The 24,689-nt window shown below is 42.0% G+C and overlaps 1 protein-coding gene across 3 annotated transcripts in view; it reads left to right on the top strand.

Annotated features, from left to right (window-relative positions):
• Window positions 1–24,689, top strand: part of shank3a (SH3 and multiple ankyrin repeat domains 3a) — a 243,694-nt gene that overhangs the window by 150,645 nt on the left and 68,360 nt on the right. For all 3 annotated transcript variants that reach the window (XM_049574188.1, XM_049574189.1, XM_049574190.1), the window contains one exon: window positions 9,093–9,274. In XM_049574188.1, the coding sequence (XP_049430145.1) occupies window positions 9,093–9,274 (182 nt within the window). The remainder of the gene's footprint in view (window positions 1–9,092; window positions 9,275–24,689) is intronic.

Consider the following 24,689-nt stretch of genomic DNA (forward strand, 5'->3'; position numbering starts at 1 on the left):
TTGTTTGTTGCAGTTCTCCTCACCTCTTTTTGACCCCACATCCCTCTCTCTTTCTTTGCATTAGTCACACCAGTGGCTGTTGGTGTGTAGATTATCCATGGCGCGTTTACACAGCCAAAGGGGCTGAGCTGCACTGAGAAGAAAAGAGGACAGGCATAGGGAGGAAGAAGAGGAGAAGATGAAGAGCTCAGCTTCCTCTGCTTTACCTGTGGCTTTACCTGAAATGAGGACACAGTAGCATTGGCCTGTGCTCATCATAATTCATGTCAGACGGTGGTGCTGATAGGCTAAACGTTTTTTTTTCTATCTTTTATCTTTGTATAAAACACTGATGCCGTCTGCACTGCCCTGGCCGCACACATTAAACCAACAATACAGATGATTTAATGTGTGTGCGTGTTTGTTACTTCTCAAATCAAGAGCAGTTCAGACATTAACAAAATGTGCGTCTGATTCCAAGTATTAAAAAGAATGCATTAACAAATGTGGATGTGGTTTACAAAGCAGAGGCTCCTCCAATTGTGGTGACTGCCAGTAAGTGCAGGCACAGTAGCTTTGGTGCCTTAACTACTCTTTAGCATCTTGTGTCACTCATTCTGGTACGGGTCGTGGTAATAGTAGTATAACATGGCATTCTTGATGCCCCTCTCGCCAGCCACATCCTCAAGCTCTTCCTTTGGGGTTCTTAGGCGTTCCCAGTCCAGATCGGATATGTAATCCATCCAGCATGTTACATGTCTGCCCTGGGGTCTCTTCAGGTTTGATGTGCCCCGGAGGTTTTACTTTTAGCTCCCTCTGCATATCTAAGCTCTTGAACTTGTCCTTTAGGGTGAGACCCTGCGAAGGAAACTCATTTTGCCTCCTCGTAATCCATGATCTTCTTCTGTCTGTCAGTTCCCAGAGCTTATGACCATAGGTGGTGGTTGGAGGGTAAGTCACCTGAGAGCCTCGCCTTTAGGCTCTGATCTCTCTTTACCGTGACAGTACAGTACAACACCTACATCACTGCAGGCGCCATATCGACACACCTGTCAATCTCAGATTCTGTCCTTCTCTTGCACATGAACAAGACCACAAGATTCGTAAAAATTCCCTCAGTTTGGTTGGGCGTGAGATGTTTATGACTCGCTTAGAGCTGTATTTGAGCACTGTATGGCTCAGAGCAAGCTTCCCCATATTCCCTCCACACACCCACAACACACCCTCAAGGACTTTGTCAGAAGCCTTCTTCAAGTCCATAAAGCACAGCCTTTAGGAGCTTCTTCAAATGTCTGTAGACATTGGCCCTGTTGCTAAACATAAACATGGTCTTCCCTGTTTAAATAAAAGTTATGATAAAAATAGATAAGTGGTGTACCAACTATCCAAACCATGAGATTAGAGTAATATATTAGAAATGAAAAAATGTAGTAGGGAACACTTCTTTTACACCATACAATACTACTAATGCAGTGCATCAGAAAAGTGTAGAGCACATATTTTAGTGTAAGTGAATTTTGCACTTGAAAACGATGCCCAAGCATACAAATGTTGTCAGTATGGGATAAGTGGTTTGTTTATCCTCCCCTTTTTAAAATTGAGGTGGAGTTTAGGGTTATGTGTTGATCACACCAATTGACCCTTTCTTCTAATTTCGCTTAATGATGGAGCCTCTGCGAAGCATAAGCTGTCCATGTACAAACAGATTTGCTGTTCCTGACCCTAATATGTTCTGCCCAATGAATCCACATTCTACTTCCACCTTGATAGCCATAAACACTCCCACATCGCGCAAGGAAGAATGAGAGAGCATATATTCATTCAAGTGCAGCAAAGCAAGGACATACTGATGATCATTAGGATGCAAAATGTGATGCTGATGATGACTTTGTTTATAATGTGCTCATCTCACCTTAGAGAGCTGGGCTATTTGAGGAAAAAAGCCATTTACCTGAGGAGCCAGGGCAGTCATGTGAGAAAATGCTACACTGAAGCTGCTTATTCCGATAGTATCTGTGTAAATGGCATTTTTTGACATTTGCAGTTGCATCTTCAGTGTTATGTAGGCAGTTCATAGATTTTGACTTCCAAACTGAGGCAGCAGGACTCATTATTGAGCTATTCAAATGTTAACTTGTCTTTTAGTGGTCTCATTGATCCTAATCAAGCATCAGATAGCTGGAGTACCCAGGTTATTGTCTTAAGACCTCTGATAAGGGCCACTTATCTGGAATAATCTCAAGTTGGGTCCAAATGCAAAACCACAGATAAAGAGGTAAAAGGCACGTAATGAATGAGACAATAGTGTTTGCTCTTGATTTTGCACAAAATGTAACTCAAAACCTCATCGTCATTGTTTGTTATTGGTTGCTTGTGCAATTTACAGTTAAGGATATATTTACAGACACTTTCTCGGTTCTTCCCATTCTGACTCCTGCTATAAAAACCAAATGACTTTTTGGTAAAACCAAACAACAAAATGTTTCAAGGATACAGTCATTAGCATTTATACGACATCTTCACAAAGGTTGAAACCATAGACTGTATAATAAAGATGGACGACATGACAGCTCCCCAAAGTAATGCCAAGACATGGCTGGCTGGAGTCTCAAAGCCTGCCCCCTCTATGTTAGCAGATGGTACATGGACTAACTAAAATTTTCCCAAAGATAGTTTTTGTGTTTTTGGGTAGTTCTTATCACACTTTGTATGTTCAAGTGATCGTTTTTCCGCAAGTTTAGTTTTCATTAATTGAGTGATGCTATGAAAAAGGGGTTTAATGTTATGGTTGCCAGCTGTGTGTGCCAGTCGGTGCACTCTTAGTCAGTGGCACTGCTCACAATTAGTTAAACGTGTTTATGAGCAGACACTTAATGCCACGCAAATTGCTAATGCGCTATCCTGATTTTAGACATTACTGTTACCCCATTACGCTGCGTTTCTATCTTTTGACATTGTGTCCATCTAATCAGTTTCACTTGGGGAAGGGTATTCGATTTTCCCTAACCAATCATTAGAGACCCATGTATCCACCTGACTGTGACATCATTATAAGTCCCCAGTGATGCGCTCCCATGCCAACATACCTGTTTTGCTCGGGTTTTAAGAGTGGAGCGGAGTAAAGTAAAACAAGCTGCGATGTCATGCAATATTAAGAAGACATGTCAATTTAGAACAGCCTCGATGGCAGTATCTATCATGTCCACAGCGCTTGCCACTGTTGTTATTACTCCTCATGGGTGCCGGCACACCGCTTCACAGCATTGTAAGGATTTAAATTCGGGCTTCAAACGGAGGCACCAAAATGTTGGAAACATAAATATTAGGTCTCACCAAGGGACACCAAATATGTAGGGATTTAATTGGCTATCGGAAATGATTAATAATCATTATTAATAATTATGTTAAATAATGTGACTTAATTAACATTAAATCACCTCGTGGGGACCATTCCCGTAAAGGGAAAAATGATAGCCAGTTAAAGATATCAGTCTCATAAAATAGGCTAAACTATTAATTTGGAGTTTGATTAATAATTAAATTAATGACAACAACCAAAATTAACGGTAATGCCTGAAGGATTTCGGAGTTCTTGACGCAGCAGAGGTTGACTATTCATTCACTCTTGTGCAACATTAAACAGACAGCAGGTATGATTCCAAAGAATTATATTTATTCACAAACTAGCAAAGCAAACCAAAACACAGAAATTCTAACTAACTATATACAAGCTTGGTGTGTATATGTGTGTGTGTGTGTGCGAGAGAGAAAAGAGAAAGACAAAGGCGGGTGTGGTGATCAAAGAGCCGTTTGGCCTACAAAACAAAATGGCTGACAACAGGGAACTACAAGATGGCCGAATCAAAGCTGGCTTCAGGTCGGGGGAGGTGTTTGTCTGACCGTGTGGTCAGGACAAAGACAAAGGAAAAGAAGTGGGAACTTTGAGATGCCTGTTTGGGCGTAGCTCTGTTGAAAGCCTATTTGTTCATGAGTCTATGTGAATGTGATTTGTGTTGCAAACGGTCTGGATTAGTGCAGAGATTGTTTAGTTGTGTGCAAGAATCTGTTTGTAAACAGTATTAGCAAACTAAACACTTAGCTTTGGCGAAGCCAACTAATCAGTGACCTAACTGCAAACTATCACAACAACAACTCAGTAAACAGCATCAAATCACATACAACAAGTTAAACAGTCTTGCTTAGCCTGTAAAGTTGTGATAAGCTATGCCCAGTTGTTACGTTACCGATCCTTGAATGGATGGGAGAAAGAGTCACTTGGTGGTGTACTGCTTTGTTAGTCAGCAGAAGAAGGCTGGGAAGATGGTTCCAGGTGCAGTCTTTGTTGTGTCCTTTGTTCCAAAGGTGAAACTCCGAGGAAGCTGGTCGCTCAGGGTTTAGCAGAGTTAGATGCTGGGTGCTAACACACTTAGTTCCTTGTTGCTGGAAAACTAGTTGCAAACCTTGTGTTTCCAAGAAAGTCTATGATCAATTGCCCCCTCTTTAGTGGTTTGGGCTATGGAGCAAGGGTCTGGGCCTCTATGCTGTTCCAGGCCCAGCCGGAAAAAGGTGTTAGCTGTTCAACAGCTGGAGCAAGAGAGTTGTTGTAGCTCCAGAGCCAGAGAGAGATCTGTTGGAAGGGAGCACAGATCTACAGATGCCTGTGACATCAGAATCACATGTCACTGTAAAGGTCCTGTCCAATCAAGTTTTGGGACTTGAGTCTCACTGAGGTGTGAGGTGAGATCTCCTGAGGAGATGGGTGTCACATAGCTCTCTTTGTTTGGAGAACAAAGAGCATGCAGAGGAAAAAGCCTTTAAATCTCCAGTTTAGATTTTACCAAATGATAAATCATCTGTGGTCCTGTGAATGAAAACAACATTGAACAAGAGCTTGACAATTACGTTGGTCCCGCCCATGGCCTGATTGGCTAAGTGAGTCCACCCAAAGGGCTCATTAGTTGTTTTTTTATTTTAACCGAGAAACCATTGTTTCATGTAATGATGCCAGGCGAATAAATTCAAAGGTCTTGACCCAGGTTACCACAGACTTTGGCTCCAAAAGACATTACCAGTGCAAGATGGTGGCTGCCATATCCGGGATATTTTGGCTTCAGTTTTTGTATGATGAGGTGTAGACAGGTTCATCTTTATAGACAGTCATTGGTTGAAACCTCAACATGTTGTACACCATTAGTACCTACCTCAGGCCAGATAGGGTGCCAGTGGCTCGCCGAACATTTTCTAATTCACAATGAAAATAAATTGTTTCACAGTAGGGGTTTTTTCTTTTTTGTACTTTGAATGTAATAAGGTGCCAGAGTAAATTAGAAAAGCTTCTACATGGATCTTGTTTATCAAAAAATGTGCCAGGGGAGTGTCCCCCACCAGGCTTATTCTTTACACATTAATGGATATTTACTTATTTACTGGCTCCTGGCCTCCTGTCATTTTGCAAAAGTGGCCCTAGAGCAAAGCGAGTTGAGTTTCCCTGTTGTACCCTATTAAGGATCACATTAACGTTTGCAACTTATTTAATCTGATATCCTTTTGTATGAAGAATTAAACAGTGTTTGGAGTCATGGTCACTATGATCTGTGTAAACTGAATTAATACTACCTCATTCAGTAGCTTTGGTGCACTGTTTTTTCACAGTGAGATTACATGAATGTGTGAAAGTAGAATACAGAGAGAAAATGGGATGCTGGGAAAATAATGCATATATTTTAATGTAACTGATGACACATTGACTGATATAGAGATCCAGGTTTATATTATTGACTTATCAGTGCATTTGTTGGGTATATTTCCTTTCCTTTTATTGACAGTTGCCATCGTTACAGAGGCAGGGCTGGTGTCCAAGGAAACGACGGAGCTTTTGTAATAGACTGCATTAGAACTTTGTGTATATATGAGTGTGTACTTGTGTATGTGTGTGCATGTAATGGATCCTACATCTCTATCTTGTAGAAGCTACTTATAATGAGGCACAGTGAAAGAGACAGAAAGAGGAAAAAAAGATGCAACAAAGCAAAATATGCAAGAAAATAAAGAAGCTGTTGTGTCGAATGTAGCACAAGTTTGCATATGAAAACAGTGAATCGTATCATCATGCAAAATTCATCAAGCGAGTGGCATGTTGAAAATCGTTACACCGATGCCTAAGTGATTTGTTGCCTTTGGAGAAAAACACAAATAAACATCATGCTGGAATGAAATTGATATATAAATCTAGTTTGGCTACTATTTCGTATCCAGTATTCAACAGGAATGCATGAACAACAAAAATAGGCACGAAACCTTTTCAAAAATATCAAGGCACACAACTCAGAGCAAAGGCAAGAACACTGAGTATTTGTCATGTCCTTCTTTAGTGCAGATGAGAAATAAATTAGAAACCCTTGGACTGTTTTTTAAGCTTCCTGGTCACTATAACAACAAAGAAGAGTCTGCTCTTTGCTCTCATTTGGTCTAATTTCAAAGTGACTGTAGAAAGCTTTTTTGGTAGACCCTTCTAGTGGGCTGTTAAACCGTATTAAAGCCAGAGAGGATATGTAGTAATGAAGAAGTGCATATTACTAAAGAGAACTCGTGGGTGGACCATGATACTAATGCTTATAATGGTAGACTATATACAGTTAAAGAACATCTCGTATAAATGACTCTCAAGAGAGAAATTGTCCAGTCTAGCAAATACATTGTAAATGTAAAGAGAGCAGAAAATGTATTGTTGAAATGTAATAAAATTGATAAAAGACATTTAGGCATATCAAATTTTACAGTTATGACTGTTTTAAAATTTATGATATCTGATCTATGGTGAGCCAAATGTCATTCAGTATTTTTATCTAAAACCTTGAAGCACAGTTGCCAATTTAAGCCTTCTCCTGTGAAACACAAACAGGTCATTAAAGACGAGAAGAGAGCAGGAATCATCTCCACCCCCTCCCCTCTGTCTGACACATAGATATCATGTCAACCCGACCGTCATCAGCTCAACTGCAGGGAACAGCTGAGGTCAAACTGTGTGCATAACCTCACAGTAGGTGTATGGTGTGGCGGAGGCGTTTGAGTGGAGGAGGCAGATTTGAGTCACTGTAATACATATCCTTTAAGGGATCTAATTTTTTTTTTTTTTTTTGGCTCCCTTTGTCACTTTGACACAGCCTCATTTCCCTGCTTCTCCAGCCCTCCCTCATCTCAGCTGTGTGTGCTGCTGATGTTCAGCGCTGGGGCGCAGACATTAACATGCGGCAGCCATCCCGGCCCCTCAGTCCCTGCGGTAATTGGAAAGCCGTCAGCAAGCCGTTGTTTCGATGGAGAGAGGGACAGAGAAAGGGAGGCTGTGTGAGATGGGGTGAGCAAGAGAAGCAATAGAGAGTTGGGAAAAGAAAGGGACAAACAAGGCTTGAAATGAGGAAAGGGGTAGATGGAAGAACAGAGAACGAAGGGGAAAGGGCATATGAGGCTAGAATCAGGTGAATGAAAGAACGGTGGTTATAAAGTAACTGATACAACATGCTGAGGGAGGAATGGCAAGAGACTGACAGAGGTTGAAAGGTGGATAAACAGGGACGAAGGGGTTAAGAGATTTTTAGTCTTTCAAGGAAATTTTGCAGAGATAGCATCAAAGTCCCAATTCAGTCAAGTTGTAATTCACACAAGCACACTCTAAAGCTGGTTACACATAAACATCTGATTTCATTAAATACACTTTCTATTTACATATATGTATGTAACACGTGTTGTTGCTTAAAAGAAAGCTTTGACGGCACAAGCAGCAAAATAATGCTGAACGCAACTTACATGGTGGTGGCAAAGTAGTGATGAATGAAGACTAGGCGGAGCTCTGCCGCTGCTGTATTAGAATTCACCGCCAGAGAGAGAGAAAAGGAAAGAGGGAGAGAGTGAAGATGCAATGCGAAGAAATGTTGAGAAGGAGAGGGATAAGAGGGTGAAATGGAAGTGAAGGAATGAGAGAAAGAAGGAGGGGATTCAAGGCAAAAGGAAAGAGGGAGGAGCAACAATTAAAACAAATGGGCTGGAGCTTTTTGCCCCCCGCCCCACTGCACACAAGCACACACACACATACACATACTCTCACAGCCTGCCTCAGGGAGCCATGGCGCATGCACGCTTGCAGGCAGACAGGCAGGAGGAGATCAATCGTGCTCTGGGACTGTTGTGTGTATGTGAGTGTCAGCGATGTGTTAGCAACATGCTGGCGGTGGCGTATGCCATGCTAGCGGAGGTGCAATGTTAGCAGGAGTGGAGGGGGCTGTCTGTGTATGTGCCTGTGTGCACGGCTAGAATGCACATAGAGGGCTCGTGGTGTATGAGTGTGAGCGAGCCGTCAAAGGGGAGGGGAGCCACGGAGCACAGCAGCAGCAGTAGCAGCAGCAGTAGCAGCAGCAGCATTGCCAGAGTGTGTGTGAGTGTGTGTGAGCGAGCGTGTGTGTGTGAGGGGTGGAGGGGAGAGGAGAGGCAGACGCGGCGGGACTCCCAGGAGAAGGAGCGGGAGTCGGGGAGCAGACCCAGCCTCTCTCCTCCACAGCAGGAGTACCAGGACCCAAGGACGAGGCAGGATCTGTAACCCAGCCTGGAGCAGCTGGAACTGGGGACACACAAGGATCTCTGTCCCTCTCTGGAGGGGGCTTCTTCTGGAGCCCCAACTCAGGATGTGTTTGCCTAAGGGGGGCTTCCAGACGGATCTGACAGACCCACACAGAGAAGGAAGCAGTGCAGTCCCTCTTATCGTTAAACATTTCTGCTTCTACCTCGGTTAGGATGCGGGGGAGAGGGGAAAGATAGAAGGAGAGGGTAAAAGGGAGCAAGAAGGATCTGTCTGTGCTATTAAAGAAGGAAGAGAGGGAATAAGAAGAGGAGGAGGGGGAGAGAGTGGTTGGGAGGAGTGTACTCTCCTCTCATGACTCTCCCATGGAACACTGACTGTTGATCAGCAGGCACTTGGACTTGTTTATGAATCCCTCCCTGGCCAGCATAACAACCAGGGGGTGTCACCAGGTTGCCGTCCCGCTGACGACCATGTCGGTGACCACAGGCTTCAGTTACCAGCTCCCTGGAATCACCACAGTAACATATGTGTTTGTTTACAGCCCTGGCTCAGTGCAGCGAGACCCAAGCCCCCCTCATCACACGCCCCCAGCACTGACGGGCCCCCGCGGGCCCAAACGGAAACTCTACAGTGCTGTCCCAGGACGTACCTTCATCGTGGTCAAGCCCTACACGCCACAGGGGGAGGGAGAGATTCAACTCAACCGTGGAGAGAGAGTCAAAGGTAGGTTGTCCTCTATGATATGTGTGTATGTGTTTTATTAAACCTAACACTGTAACTACTACTTCTTGACACTACTGCTGCTAATCTGTATTTCATTGCCACTAGTCACGTTTAGGATCTCCTGTAAGTTCATGGTTACATGTGGCTCTCATGACTGTCAGAGCAGACATACCTATGCTCTCATACTTGTCAGATACAAAGCACACCATTACTTCACTATGTTTTTGGCTGCAAAGCAGTTATGTAATCGCTCAACCTGGGAGTCATTTCAGTGTCGTATGAGCTTGACATTGTGAATTGTCATTTCATCCACTTTGTAAATGTGCTGTTTTCTGCTTTACACAGAGGGGCAGTGGCTTCGCTTTCATGTGTTTGTGTGTATGCTTTTGTCTCCATTCATGCTTCACTCAAGACTATGACTGTAATGACGTAGAAGGTAAACTCCATACTATTCTTCTCACCCTGTATCTTTCCCACACACTTCAGTGTGTCAACCCTACACCCACAGTGTAGCAACTAGTCCCTGGCCCTGTTTGAATCCACTTGAGTTATGTGTGCAATCTCAGTCTAAATCTGAGATTACTTCAAGGAGAGGGCATGCAAATTCAAACAGGTCCCGTGTGCTGTTGGTTGTTGGTATTCATACACACACTGTGTCCTTCTCCCTCTCTGAGAGTGCTTCCCCCTGAACGTATAACTGCTTTTCTCCCTCTTCTTATCACCTGTCCACAGACACCCAGCCTCACATTGACCCCACACCCTACATCCTGCCACTTCACATACATCACCATGGATCAAACCCACATTAGCCTAATGGAAACAGTTCCCTCATGTCCTCAGAAAGACTGGAGAGAGAGTACGCGGCTGCACTCATGCTGAGACCCCTCATGTTCCTTTCAGATCTACAGAGGCACAGGAAGTACAGATTAAGGGTCAATTTGGAATTTCAATTTGGGTTTTGTGCAAACAACCACAACACACACACACGCGCACACACACACACACACACACACACACACACGCAAACACTGTTATCTATCTCTCCTTCTTTCTCAGAAACATTCAGTAGTAAACAACACACAAACACTATTTTAAACCACTGACGAGACCCCTTCTCTCTGCCTGGATACATATGGAAGAATTCTCACCCCTTCCTAGATGTTTTCTGTCTCCCAGTTTCTCTGACCTTTGAAACGTTCACCAGTAGACTTCGGCCTGTATGCTTTGATGCCTTGTCTTCAAAGTATCGTGCGTGTTTTATGGAAGTACTGCTCCCTTTTACACAGGAATTACTAAGATGATAAACAGTTCCAATTCGACAATTCAGACTCATGTTTTTGCTGAACAAAACCGAATGATACAGCATTGGCGGAAACGGTGATGCATACTGATGTTGACACAAATGTTATCGGAAATGTGATGACTCAACAGCAGCCAGTATGCCTCCATCTACTGAATGGATCTGCTGTCACTGGCTTTTCTGTCGGTGCAGCTGAATCCATAACCCTGCCACTAATGTGAACACACAGTGTTTTGCCGTTCTTTCATGTTGGCCATGCAGGAAACAAGCTTACAGTTGCATGGCTGCCAGCACCATGGCCCAGCCAAGTAAACCATCTGGCTGTGTTATGCAACACTGACCATCATAACCATTTCTGTGTTGCAGTCACTATGCTTTTTGAGTCCTGAGATATAAACTGAGAAATACGTCATTGATGTCAGCTGGTTGTCAAACATCTTAAAGCCCAGGCAGTTCAGGTTTGTTTTGGTAACCAAATTCTGTTTAGTCCAGTAGTCCGAGCATGCAGTCTTAGCAGGGAATGACCAGCCCTCCTGGTGCACACAGAGGCTAGGCCTGAGAAGCTACTCCCTTTAGGGATGGATGACCCTTGGTTTGATACATAATGCATTTCATCTAATCTGCATTCATAAATGGATGAGTTGCTAATAGTAATAGGGCTCATTTGCAATGGAGGACAAGAGGAGGTAACGCAAGTGAAAGAGCAGGGTAATGTTAGGAGGGTATGTTTCTTCATCTTTTCCTGTCTCATCTTCCTGATTAAGGTGACAAACAAATCAAAAACATGTACACCTTCAGGGACTTTGATTTACCCCGGAGACTAGTTTTCATGTGTGTGAATGTGCATATGTGAAGTAAATATCAACAGAATTGTTTGTACCCTGACACTAACTCTGATACTGCTCCAAACTAGAAATATGAGAGATAGATCATGCTACGACCAGACTGAGAGATGAATAATTAGCCTCTTTCCCCTCCCCGACCCCATAAACACACTCACACACACTCACACACACACACACACACACACACACACACATTCATACACTCATCTCTGTCTTCCTGTTAATGTCCTTACAACCTTGTTAATCACCAGCTGAAGCAGAGGGACATCTTTATGATGAGATCAGACTGGGTAAATCTCAATAAAAGATCCGTCTGTTTGTGTTTGTGACTGTCTGTGTGTGTGTGACGAGTGTTAGCATCCATGCTTACATAGGTAAGCATTAGCATATATGTCTGTTAGCTCACCTGTTAGTAGGACAGATTTGTGGCCTGTTGAGGCAAGAAATATTGTATGCTGTACAGGGAAAGATGTGTCACACTGTGTAGTTTAATGAAGACCATTGATTTTGTTCTAATGGGAGACATAGTTTAGTTCACAGCAGTAGACTGGAGTCCATTCCTGGTCAAGTGTGATGTCCTCAGATGTAAGAATTGCAAAATATGTTTCTTTTTCTTTTTGTAGTGGCGGATGACTGTCTGGACTCAGATGGTAAATACAGCAGAGCCTTATAGTGAAACTTCCCATAGCATTTTGTATGTAAAACCCACTGCTGACCTAACTGCTTCTATATCATTTCATGTCACTTGGACTTTTGTCTTAACATTCAAGTCTCGATATTGAGAGTATTGGTTGGCTTTACTTACTTCAAGATATTCATCACAATTTGAGTGGAAACGTTTCAAAATTTAATGAGAGCAAGCTGTTTAACCAGCCTCATTTTGCAGCTGAAGAGTGCTTTCAAATTTAAAACCCCATTTTAGGTAAACCGAAGGGTCTTCCTCAATTATTTATTGCTTTTTACACAGCATGTCTGTTTTCTTGCAGTGTACAGTAGCCAACCAATATTAAAAGCTAGTTATTTCCTGTTAAACATAAACATTAGCAGAAATATAAAGGATGTAATCCATGCTCTAGCAGTATGGGGGTATGTTGATGTCAAAAGATTTGAGAGTACAAAACAAATTTTGAGCACTACTCAGTCTGCAGGTCAACTTTTGAGAGTGCACAGACTTATAAGAGCAAAAAGGATCTGAGCGTGCAATCCTGATCATTTGCGTGCTAATTTCTGAGTCTGTTATCTCAGTTTTCTCCAGCTGTTTTGGCAGCTTCTGAGCACCTGAGATGTGTGGTTCTGCACTTCAAGTTCAGCCAAATTCTGGCAATCCAACTGACCTTCTCCTAGTTTATTCATACGGGTATGTTGGATTTGTGCCACCCCACCTCATATTAGACTTATTAGATTTCTTAGGGCAGCATTCAGCTTGGAGGTCACAATGAGCCTCATTCATAAATTTTCCTTTATTAGTTTTAATATTTTTTTCTGTTAAGTAAAAACGTACAAAATAAGTAAACCCAATATCTGGTTCAAAAAAGCACACTCAATAACACGGCCAGTATGATGTAAAGCCAGTAACTACTTTTAAATGAAATTGATGCTCAAAATTGCTCTGCTATAATGGCTTGAAAAATAGATAATGTGCCAACAAATTAAATTTGATTTTGGTCATTTAGTGTTAACAAATTTTGATTTTTGAGATAATACAAACACTAACTGCTGCTCTTAGTCTCTCTCTGGTGGTTAAAGAATGCCACTTTGCCAGCTTTTATGTTGAAAGTAAAAGGAAGGGTCTAAGAACATGACGAGTGTTGCACTTCCTGGTCAAATTAAACAGGTGACACTCTACTCTCAGGCTTAGTTTGACTGAATCCAGATGTACAGACTTTCCGGTACTTGCAGACTTGCAGACTTGCAGCCTTGCGCGTTCCTGGTAAGTCTGCAAGTGCTGAGGGCTGGCCAAATCCAGAATCCATCCGGTCTACAAGGGGCCTCAAGCAGACTTTGTGCAGACTTCAATAGAGTCCGCTTGGGGTGCAGACTTCACTAGAATTCACCGATTTAGTAACCCACAAATCAGTGCAATACAGATTTAATGTTGTAGATTTCCTATTACCTACTAAAAAAACAAAATGGACTATAATGAATGTGTTAAACAGTTACTGTATTAAAACGGTAGCATTGTGCTGCAGCAATCACACTGTACATGATTGTAGTTGCTGCTCAAACGTTTTTACAGTGAAGAGTGAAACAGACTTGAAGCCTGTCTATTACCTGCTTTGCAGTCTCACACCCTGCCAAAGTTGACATGATGACCGTGAACATGTCATTGTATGTACAACTAAAGTCCACAAGGGCTTAGTCCGAAAGTCCAGAGGGTGGACATTCGATTTAGCCTTTGTGCTGAGGTGATTCAGTCTGCCAAAAATGTGCAAGCAGCTTTGATCATTATGAGTGTGAGAATCCTGCCCGCTCAAATATAGTTACACAATTCTTCTATTCAAATCATCTGTTCTACTCAAGGCTATGTCCTCCCTCACCCTCTCAAAGATTGAGTGGCATACTGAGTAGCGCTCAGCTGTGTTTTGTGGACTCTCAAATGTTTAGTCGTCTGCATATAGCAATAACATACAGTAGTGTATGTTGTAGTTGTATAGTGCTAGTAACTTCACTGTAGAAAGCCACTATGAGTATTTGGTGTGAAAATTGTGATTAATTTACTTTACCATTTACAGTAACTAAGTATTTACACAGTAATGAAAATCATGACATTTCCTTTTTATCAGTTATGTGTTAACACATGTGATATCTTATAGCTGACACCCCGTATGAGGAAGACGATGACGATTATGCCAATGACAATGATGATGATGATGATGATGATGATGATGTACATAAAGGTAAAATGGACATTTGTCTTTATAATTTTGAAAGAAGGATGACAAAGTGGTTAAAACTTTTAATCATTTAGGAGACACAGTTACTTCCCATTCTGCTGCCCTAAATAAATGATGTTGTGACTTCACTGACTGAGAATCTTCAAGCTTGGTTCACATCTTTGATCTACAGTGTGAACCAGCTGAAAAAAGAACCTGATATTGAGATAAAAAGTGGACTTTTATGGTTCTAAAAATTGGCATGTGATCCCATGTTTTCATCCTTCATTTTCACTTAGACTAGCACTGATAGATGCACATATAGCCCCCATGAACAAGATTAGATGTGCCTTAAATGTGTGCTTAGATTCAATGACTGGATCAAATGTTAGAGTTCCCATGATCACGTGCAACCAGTTTCTCCTCCACTATGAAGAACAGCTTGGAAAAACTCCCAGTCTTGACTCAGTGATTGTCAGTCCATTGGTCTGCTGTCTGAGATCAATGTCTCTAGACAGCCTTCGTCTAGACAAACAGCCCCGCTGTCCGCCATTTAGCAGGGTCATCCGCATCCAGCTCTTCAAGCAGACTCTTAGTCTCAAGTAATGAGATCTGTTTGTCCTTCCTCACTCACTGACTGCCACTGGACCACAAAACTAGCATGCACTTGGTATCATGGGGTGTTTGAGGGTATGTATTTATGTGTGTGTGCGTGTGTGTGTATGTGTGTGTCTGTGTGTACTTATGTCATTGATGGCGGTTCAAAGGAATGGATGTTTCCAAGATTATCTGATTTTGTGGTCTGTCTGTGTGTACATGTGTGTGTCTGGTCACAGCTGCGTGTGTGTGTGTTTGATGATCCCTTTGGTACACTCCATTAATAGGTCGCCTAGGCCCATCCCCCTACCCTCTTGCTTCCCCTCTCTATACTCATTCCCCTGCTCACCCCTGTGTTTGTTTCCGCTCTTTTTCTTCATTGATGTAATCTGATCTCATCATCCGGATGGACATCTCTTGAAAGACCACTTAGGGTCACCATGGTAACGAACGGGCACACATGCCACCATAACCCCAGTCAAGCTTTTTGCACTTTTGTGACCCCATACACATTCACACACTTGCTCAGACTCCACACACAATCGCAGGTGCAAAGGTACCACACAGGAACATATTCAAAGGAACAGATGTGTGTATCAACATGCTGGTTCCCCCGCTGGGAGCATTAACTGCACGTTCAGGACATTCTTCTCCTCAACAAGGTGACACATTTAAGAGCATACTTCCGTAACAATGTATTACATCTCACACACACACACACACACACACACACACACACACTCACCACATACACCTTCTCCAAACGCCATTATAAATCTTGCAGACAGCCATGAAAATGAAACCAGCGCAAGTAACGTTGAGATTAGACATTCACAAACATGATTAATGGGGTTTGGCCGCACCCAGTGTGTGCAGAATATTAACACTGCTATGGGCAGTGGAGGATACCTGAACCAGCTATACCGACACAAACACACACACATATACTTACTTTTAATGGATTATTCTGGGTCTGGCTTCACACAAGCTCAGAAAGCAGCTATTACTGCTGTTATGATCTCTGGGAACACAGACAGTAGCTCAGCCATTTGCTAATGCTGGCAAACTGATCACATGCCATAGAACTGCAAAAGCTTTTTGCTGACGCCACTGTCTGAAGGCATGCTTCTCTTCTCATGTACTGTATTCTCTCCAACAGTTGCTACACATATATGTACACTGGCGTGTGTTTTGGACAAGACCAAGAACCACTGGATTACACAAATGAAGCACTGCACAATGCATTATGTTTCTGACCACAAAGCTTGCTATTGTTAAGACTAAAATGCATATGCATCTGTCCGTTACCAAGCAACAGGTGCTAAGTGTGTTACAGCTCTGACATGTAATTTTAAGACAGAAATAAAAATGAACCAATTATGCCTTTAGTGATTTTTGGAAAAAAAATCCATTTGGTTCTTAAAAACAATACTCTTTTCTTTGATTTTTAGAAACATTCCCCCATTTTATCTTTTTATCTGCTACTTCCAAATCAGGTTGGATGAGAGCCTGTGTGCAAAGTGTTGAATTTAGACTAAATATCATTGTTAGCTTTCTACAGTGAGCTCGGGTTGAATTAATTAGACTTCCTCTCAGTCTGGTAGTAGCATGAAGTGTACTGCGTGTGTGTGTAAGTGCGGGTATTTCTGAGCATCTCTCCATTGTTGTTTGCATCATGAAGTGTGTATGTGATGCGCATACATGTGTAAATGTGCAAGCGTATGTCTGCCTGTGTGCTTTCCTTTGTGTGAGTTTGTCTTTGTGCAGCACAGTGTAAGTAATTGCCTCCCACAAGTTAGATAAACAGCATCCTTCAAGTATTCAGCAACCAGCTGTCCTAATATCCGAGGCACATATGGAAGAAATGTCTCTCTGTCTTTCTTTGCCCTTGTTCTGTCTGTCTGTCTGTCTGTCTCTTTCTGTCATCTTTTATATACCTATGTGCACATATCTGCACATACACAGTGTACATTTATTTTGTGTCAAAGGCAGATGTACACTACACTTGTTAAGGTTTGGAGTTTTTTGATCATTTATTTTGGAGTAAACATTCTGCAAGAACAAAAACAGTTTGAGGATCGCACACAGATATGTCCGTCAGCAGGTAAAAAGTTTTTAATGAGGCCTTTCAAGCATTTTTAAAGGACAAAGCGCTTTCGGCCGTCCGGCCTTCATCAGTGTGAGTTACAGGACTAGTAGTGCATGCACTGATTTAACAGCTGCAGTGGAGTCAAATTCCACGATCCACACACTGGAAAGGAGTATAACATTAGATCTCTCATTACCTGTAACACATCTCATGTCACTTACTTACTGTTTTGCCCATGTAGGAAATACTATATAGGTCAGACAGCCCGCAAATTAAAAATCAGGCTGAATGAACATAGAAGCAGCATTAAACGAGCCGACATGACATCCCCTGTAGCACACCACTTCTGTGAGCATGGACACAGGGTTAAAGATCCCAAATGTATCGGCATTGAGAAGGTGGTGTTGAACCGTAGAGGTGGCGACCAGGAAAAAAGACTGTTACAACGCGAATGTGCCTAGATCCACAAACTGAAAACTCTCTTTCCATCTGGCATGAACGAGGATTTCAATATGTGCCCTTTTTTGTAACAGTTGACACAAACTTGCCTCCATGTTTCTCTCCACCCATGTCATTACAAGAAATTAGAAAAATTAAAAATAAAATCTTTTTTAGGAAATTCTGATAGATTTTTCAAAGATTGGTTTTTCTGAGGAACCTTACATCTATAAATATGAATACAAATTTCATCTGACATTTAGAGTTTCCCAGACGGGTTAGTCTATGTTGGGAACCTTAATATGTCCAAATTGTGATCAACCGTTGTATATGTAATCAACTTTTACCTGTCCTGATGTATGAATGGTAGTCATACCTGATGTTTTCAGTAACAGTTGGAGTTGTTGATAGACATGTTTTTTAACTTAGCACATATGTATGTGATATGGGATTGTCTGTTTATTGTCTTTTGTTTTTCAAGATATTTTGTGAAGCATGTACCATCTTAGAGGCCGTTTACACGTTGCTGGCTATTTTCATAAACGGACATTTCACCATCTCCGTTTTCAAAAAGATCTTCGTTTACACTTACCCGTGTATAAATACACAAGAGCATGCCAAACCTGTAGGTGGCAGTGTAACGAGAGGCTCAAGCCTTCCATGTATCCATTGTCACCATAGCAACATAGGTCGCACGTTTGACACAGGCACAAGTTCCAGCGCATACTGTGACGTCGGCTGCCTATAACTCCATTTATCTCAGTTTACATGCAAACGTGCACCCAGAGTTTTCCAAAATCTCCACTCTGGCCGGAGTTTTTAGAAGGACTCGTTTTCAGAGGAGAAATCTCCGTTTGCGTGTAAACGAAGGGCACAAATGAAGGAAGATGTCTCCGTTTATCAAATCACTGTGTACGTGTAAACGGCCTCTTACATGCCACTCTAGGGTCTGTGTTGGTGATTGTTGATTGAACACAGCTGATCTGCAGACTCACCTGGTCTGCAGGTGATTGTTGATTGAACACAGCTGATCTGCAGTCTCCACTGCAGCTGTTAAATCAGTGCACGCACTACTAGTCCTGTAACTCACACTGATGAAGGCCGGACGGCCGAAAGCGCTTTGTCCTTTAAAAATGCTTGAAAGGCCTCATTAAAATCTTTTTACCTGCTGATGGACATATCTGTGTGCGATCCTCAAACTGTTTTTGTTCTTGCTGGATATTTATTTGGACTACGCACCAGGAGGGTCAGAGCGCAGTGGTAATTTTTGAACGATGAGTAAACATTCTGCAATAGTTTCTGTGTATTCCACTCATTTACATGCACATACAACTATACAAGCAGTGTTTCAGTGTATTTAATGCATTTAAATTTACTGTATTGTCTGACAACACATAAGAGCTAAGCTGCCAGATGTTTGTGTTGACTTTGATGCATTTGCATGTCTAAAGAGAGCCCCTGCTGACCTGTCAACATATGCGATATTTTACATGTGGAAACCAGTTTGCCACCTGGCAGTAGGTTGTAGCACATCTGGCTTTGGTTGTGGCTCTTTAATGATTTAAATGATGGCACTATTAGGTCACAAAAATTTTGTAGATGGATTTTTAACATTGACTGATTAATTTACTGATGAATACAAGTTTTTACAACCCACTCATCAGAATAAATGTTGGAAATGTGCGTTTCTACAAACCACGGATATGTGAAACTTGCAGGTTTCATATGTAGCAAACTTTGACTTTGTTTCTCATTTGAATTTTGTGTTGTGACAGTGCTGTGGTTAACATGTAGTTAGGTTCATGCAAAAAAACTACAAGGTTAGGATTAGGCAAAGTTCATGTTTTGGGTTAAAATACCCAGTTTTGTTGTTACAAACAAGGCTGGAAATGTCCTGACGTGTTGGTAAAAATACATATTCTGGTTTATTGGTCTTAAACAGTGCTCTGCTGCTGTCTGCTGCTTGGTGCAGATGAACAACTCAGTTTATAATATGTAATCTTAACTACATCATTTTATAAATGTTATGACATGTATAAATCATACAGTGCCAACATTTTATTCTTGCGACTTGGCTGTTTGGAATGGTACTCGAGATGTGATTTTGACAGTGGTCACATTCTTTTACAAGCACACAATCACAAAGGAATTTGTGAAACGTATTTATCGCCAAACTGTGTTTGCTGTTATCACTTGAGATAATAAAAATAGAGACTAAATTAACTAGCACCCCAGAAAGTTTCACACAATCCCTAATTATCAAGATCTTCTCACTCAGCTACTGGACAGGAAAAGCTTCAGAGAGCGTGCAGCCACATGCACTGTTAAATTATATATTCACTTTCTCTCATTTGGTTAAAATAGTGTGCACTGGGTTCCTTAAGGGACTTTACTTGGGCTAAAATGATGATATAATTCTTTTTACACATATTCTTACATCTGTGAGACATCTTCATGTTGTCATTAATCACAAGTGCCTAATGCCGGGTAGCCACATCCAAAACACAAATGTTTGTCCTCTCAGATATGATCCATACATGTAAAAGTATAGCTTCATTAGAGGCGAATAAAATACTTAAAATACTTAAAAAGCACATTTCAAACACATCTGTTGATAGTAGGTCCTCATGTTCCTCGACAACCCCCATGAGGAAGCCCTGAGAGGCGGCAAAGATGGTTAATAGAATAGTACAGTGTGCATGGGGACACTGGAGGAGTGTGTTGGGGAAGAGAGGTTTAGAGTGTGTGTCCCATGTTCCCGAGGAGAAATTAATATTGTCACAGTATGAACCTGAGGCTAGTCAGTTTATTAACAGATTTCACTCTTTGGCCATTCATAATGTTCCAAGGTGTGTGTGTGTGTGTGTGTGTGTGTGTGTTATTGATACTGGACAGGGTCACAAGCCCAAGGCAAGGACGTTGATGTCACAGCTAACCTTCTAGCTGTCCAATCAGAGTAGCAGCGGGGTGCAAGGTCCCGCCCACGCACCTACCTGCTCCCTGCTGAACACACCACCTGTCCTCCTATTACACTCTCATCCTCTTTGTTGTTTTGTTTATCTGTTTTCCAAACATGCCCATACGGTGCACACTATCTTACAGGATCATCCCACACTTACCTTCTCACTGAAATGATAAGCTATGCTTGCCCAACATACATGTAATTTACTGGGATGTCGCCTCACACAAAATGCTAATTAGAAAACAGGCACAAACAGCAGTTGCAGAGTTAATCAGTATATGAATAAACATGAACAGGAAAACTGCTGCATAAACAGGAGCCACTGACTGAAGCAGATACATATTCAACAGAAACACCGATATGCTTTTGATTTACAATCACTCTATCATGTACAATGTGACGCACACTGTTTGAGGTGGGCACAGCGAGGGCAAAGCTGAACTGACTGAGTGACTCCAGATGGTTGTTAACAACAGGCGTTTTCTCTCCTGCACAGTGACAACCTACTTTGCAGTCGTGGGTGTATAAAATGCCCGTGTAAAGGTCGAGTCCTTACCTGGTGATGTCAGGTAGAGTAGCTTTTAGCAAATTTTTAAAAAACCTTGTGTCTTGACCTCTTCTTGTTGAGCTCGCTCTCCAAATGCATGCAGGGACTCCCTGAAATGAAAAACAATCAAACAAGAATGGACTCGGTATCCTTGGAGATTATCCTTGTTATTAATGTCCTTGAATTCAGCCCCATGACCACTCGCCAACCCAACTCTCCCATGCAGCTACATGTAATTTCCGTCAACAACGGGCATTCTTGTCATGTAATACAGCAGAGGCTGGAGCAGTCAGCTCATTACGGCATCTTCATTTATCACGGCATAAACAACATCATTCATGTGACACCCTGACTCGTCAATCAAGTGATTAGGTGTGTGATTAACGACTCAAATACAAACAATCTATCACTGATCTATTAACAATCAACAAACAATCAATGGTTGGCCTACAGCTAATCAATCACTGGCATACTCTGATGGAGAACTCCACTATTTTTTGTTCCTTGCTGGTCAGTGTACCAGGTGATAATATCTTGATATTATTTATCATACCATGTTTTGATGTGGATTTTTTTGCGTGTGCTGATGCATACATATTAATAATTAACCATTGTATTTAGAGGGACAGTTCAGCCCTTAATCAAAAAATGCCTTGCCTTACCTGTAGTGCTATTTATCAGTCTAGATTGTTTTGGTGTGAGTTGCCAAGTGTTGGAGATATCAGCCGCAGAGGATGTTCAAGAGAAGGCAGACATTCTCTTGAATAATGGAACTAAATAGCACTCAGCTTGTGGTGCTCAAAGCGCCAAAAATATACATTTGAAAAGCTCAACATCAGTGTCTCCTTCCAGAAATCATGACCTGGTTACTCAAGATAATTTACAGACTTTGCTGTGAGCAGTTTCATGTAGGAACTATTTTCTTTCTACTGAACTACGTCCACCACCGTGCAGAAGGAAACGTGTATGAATCTACTCATTAGGACACTTATAGGCATTATATAGATATTGTGATATTTCAAACTAGATATTGTCTTTTGGATATCATAAGTGTTGGCTTATTCTTGTCTTAAAGGCTGCAATACAGTATAGTTATGTAATTTTATAATCTTAATAACATTGTAGGGCTACATGCAGAAGCCCAACTAGGGGCAAGAGGTGAAATATAGCAATAGCAATAAACTCTCTGTTAGGGATGCACTGAATATTAGGTAACCAAATATATTCAGCTGAGTATTGCAAAAAACCACACATTCGGTATTCGGTGGAATAAGTTAAAAGCAAGGCCGAATAATAGTGGTGTGTTTTGATAACGCAATCAAACAGCGTGCCGTGACGGGCGGAGTAAAATGTCGGCAGTGTGGCGATCCGTCCGTCACCGCACTCGCACTTGCGACTAAAAATATTTTTGAGCGAGCAAAATAGGCTTAAATTATTCAGCACGCTGTGCGAGCAGCCTACAGATTTCAACCACCAGCAGAAACGAAAGGCGAATCCCACCGGTTGTGGGTTGAACGGGGGTCACAGACACAGACAGGAATACGTATTCCTGTCAAATACGGCGGCCATCGGCTTACCGGCGACGGAGAAGTCGGCTCCAATAATATCCTCTTCTTGGTGTCATGACTGCCCAGAAGTACCTGAACAGCCGAGCCAGCCGAACACAGGTATGTGATGTGTCAGAGGAGAAACGAGCCGTTCACGGCCCACAAACCTCACTGCACTTTAGGGACTGTTCTTTACTTATGAAGGGACTGTCAGGGGAGGAGGGTGGCTGGTTGATTCTTATTTTATTTATTTTATTTTGATCCCCCCTATGTTAATCACTTATTGATGCTGTTTTTGAAGTATGAATAAGTCAATAAGTAATTTATTCCATTGAAATATCATTGATGTATTATAGAAAAGTGATTTATCTTTTTATAAATGACAAAAGGCACACTACTCAGAACCATGATATTTTCATTGGTACCGTATAGTGGGTCCCAATTTTGGTACCGTGACAACGCTAATCTGGAGGGGGTTCATCTGCAAAAACTAATGAAAAACTAAACAACGATATTCGGTACTCGGTATTTGGCCAAGCGCTTAATATTATTCGGCTTCGGCCACAAATTTTCATTTCGGTGCATCCCTACTCTCTGTGCAACACATCAGTCTCACATTAAATTGCATCGTCCCTATCAAATGTAATAAAGTAAATCTTCCAGCTTTTCTGTAATTTACCTTGACCCACTTACTCCATATATCCAAATTACTGATGATTATTCATATTTTGTAATATTCACCCAATATTTAATTTTGACATTTAATTTTTCCATGTCGCCCAGCCCTACTGCTCATGAACGAGAGGCTCATGCTCGTGACAGCCCACAATGCAAACATTAATGGTGTCCCCCTTGGCTAAGCTGTAACGTTAGCTAGCTCAGTGATGCTAGGTGAGCTAGCAGTAGATGCACGCTTCCTTCTGTATGGTCATACTAGTGTTTGGTAGAAAGAAAATATGGTCAGATTATATGGGAGAGAAGGTGGACATCTCTACGGCTGATATCTCCAACCCTTGGCAGCTCACACCATAGCAATCTGGACTGATAAATAAGACTACAGGTAAGAGGACAAGTATGCATTTTTGACCTTTGGGTGAACTGTCCCTTTAAAATAGTTTGTTCCTATTTCTGTGCCATCAGAGCCAGGCTTGTCCATGATATTGCCCTGGAGTGAGAAAAAAAAGCAAAGACAAAGGGTAACTATTAGGTAGCCTGTTCTATTTTTGTCTCCACCTGAGGGTTGATGCAAAAGGAGAGAAAGAATGAGAAATGGAATAAAAAAGCAAGTGAAAATGAAAGAAGAGGAATGTCATGTAGCTCCCCTCAAGCCTGGGAGGGAGGGTGGGTGGGAGGAGATGAGATGAGAAGAGAAGAGGGATCCCTCTGAGTCAGCCTTGGAGTTTTCCTCCCTCCTCTCTTCCTCCGCCTCCTCCCACTATAATTTACAACACTCCCGCCCTCCTTGTTCTTTTCCTTTTTTTCTGTAGCCATCTTCCTTTGCTTCACTCCTCCTTCTGACTCTGCTGTCATTCACAAAAAGCCATTTCTCATTGTTTCCATATTTTTTTATTTTTTCTTAAACTTGTCAAGTCTTTATTTCTTTCAAGCTCTCTCTCTCTCTCTTCCTCTATGACTCTCTCCCTCTCAGTTGAATACTGATGAGCCAGAGACTGCACCACTCCCTCGCCCTCTTCTAAAGCAAAAGAAGTCCTGTGAGGACGAACATGCAGCAAACCACAGCACACATTTGACTCACAGCAGTGTGACCATCCCTCTTCCCTCTTATTTATTGGCTCTCTACTTCATTCAGTCTTGTTTCTACTCTGGGGTCCACTCACCCTTTTCAGCCTTACCTTCTTAATTGCCAGCCACCTCTGCTTCTCTTATTCAATGTCCACCTCCGTCCTTGTCATTACGCTTAATTTTCTTACCTATTCATCTTCTCTGTTTCTGTTATTAAAGCCTGTTTTGCTCCACACTACCCAATCTATAAGGTTCCATGTGTGTCTGTTCTTCCTCCACAGTATTAGCATGTATTATCCCACTCATATGTTGTACTACAGATAATGATGACCATCCCTGTTGCACTTCGGTACATAGTCATCCCCCTTTCTCTTCCTTGTTGTGTGTGTGTGTAGGCGTGTGTTAGCGTGTCTCCGGTTGTGTCCCCCTTGTTTCATAAAGATGCAACTCTGCTCCCTCTCTATTACATTGAAT

The sequence above is a fragment of the Epinephelus fuscoguttatus genome, linkage group LG4 (genome assembly GCF_011397635.1).
Source record: "Epinephelus fuscoguttatus linkage group LG4, E.fuscoguttatus.final_Chr_v1".
NCBI classification, from domain to species: Eukaryota; Metazoa; Chordata; class Actinopteri; order Perciformes; family Serranidae; genus Epinephelus; species Epinephelus fuscoguttatus.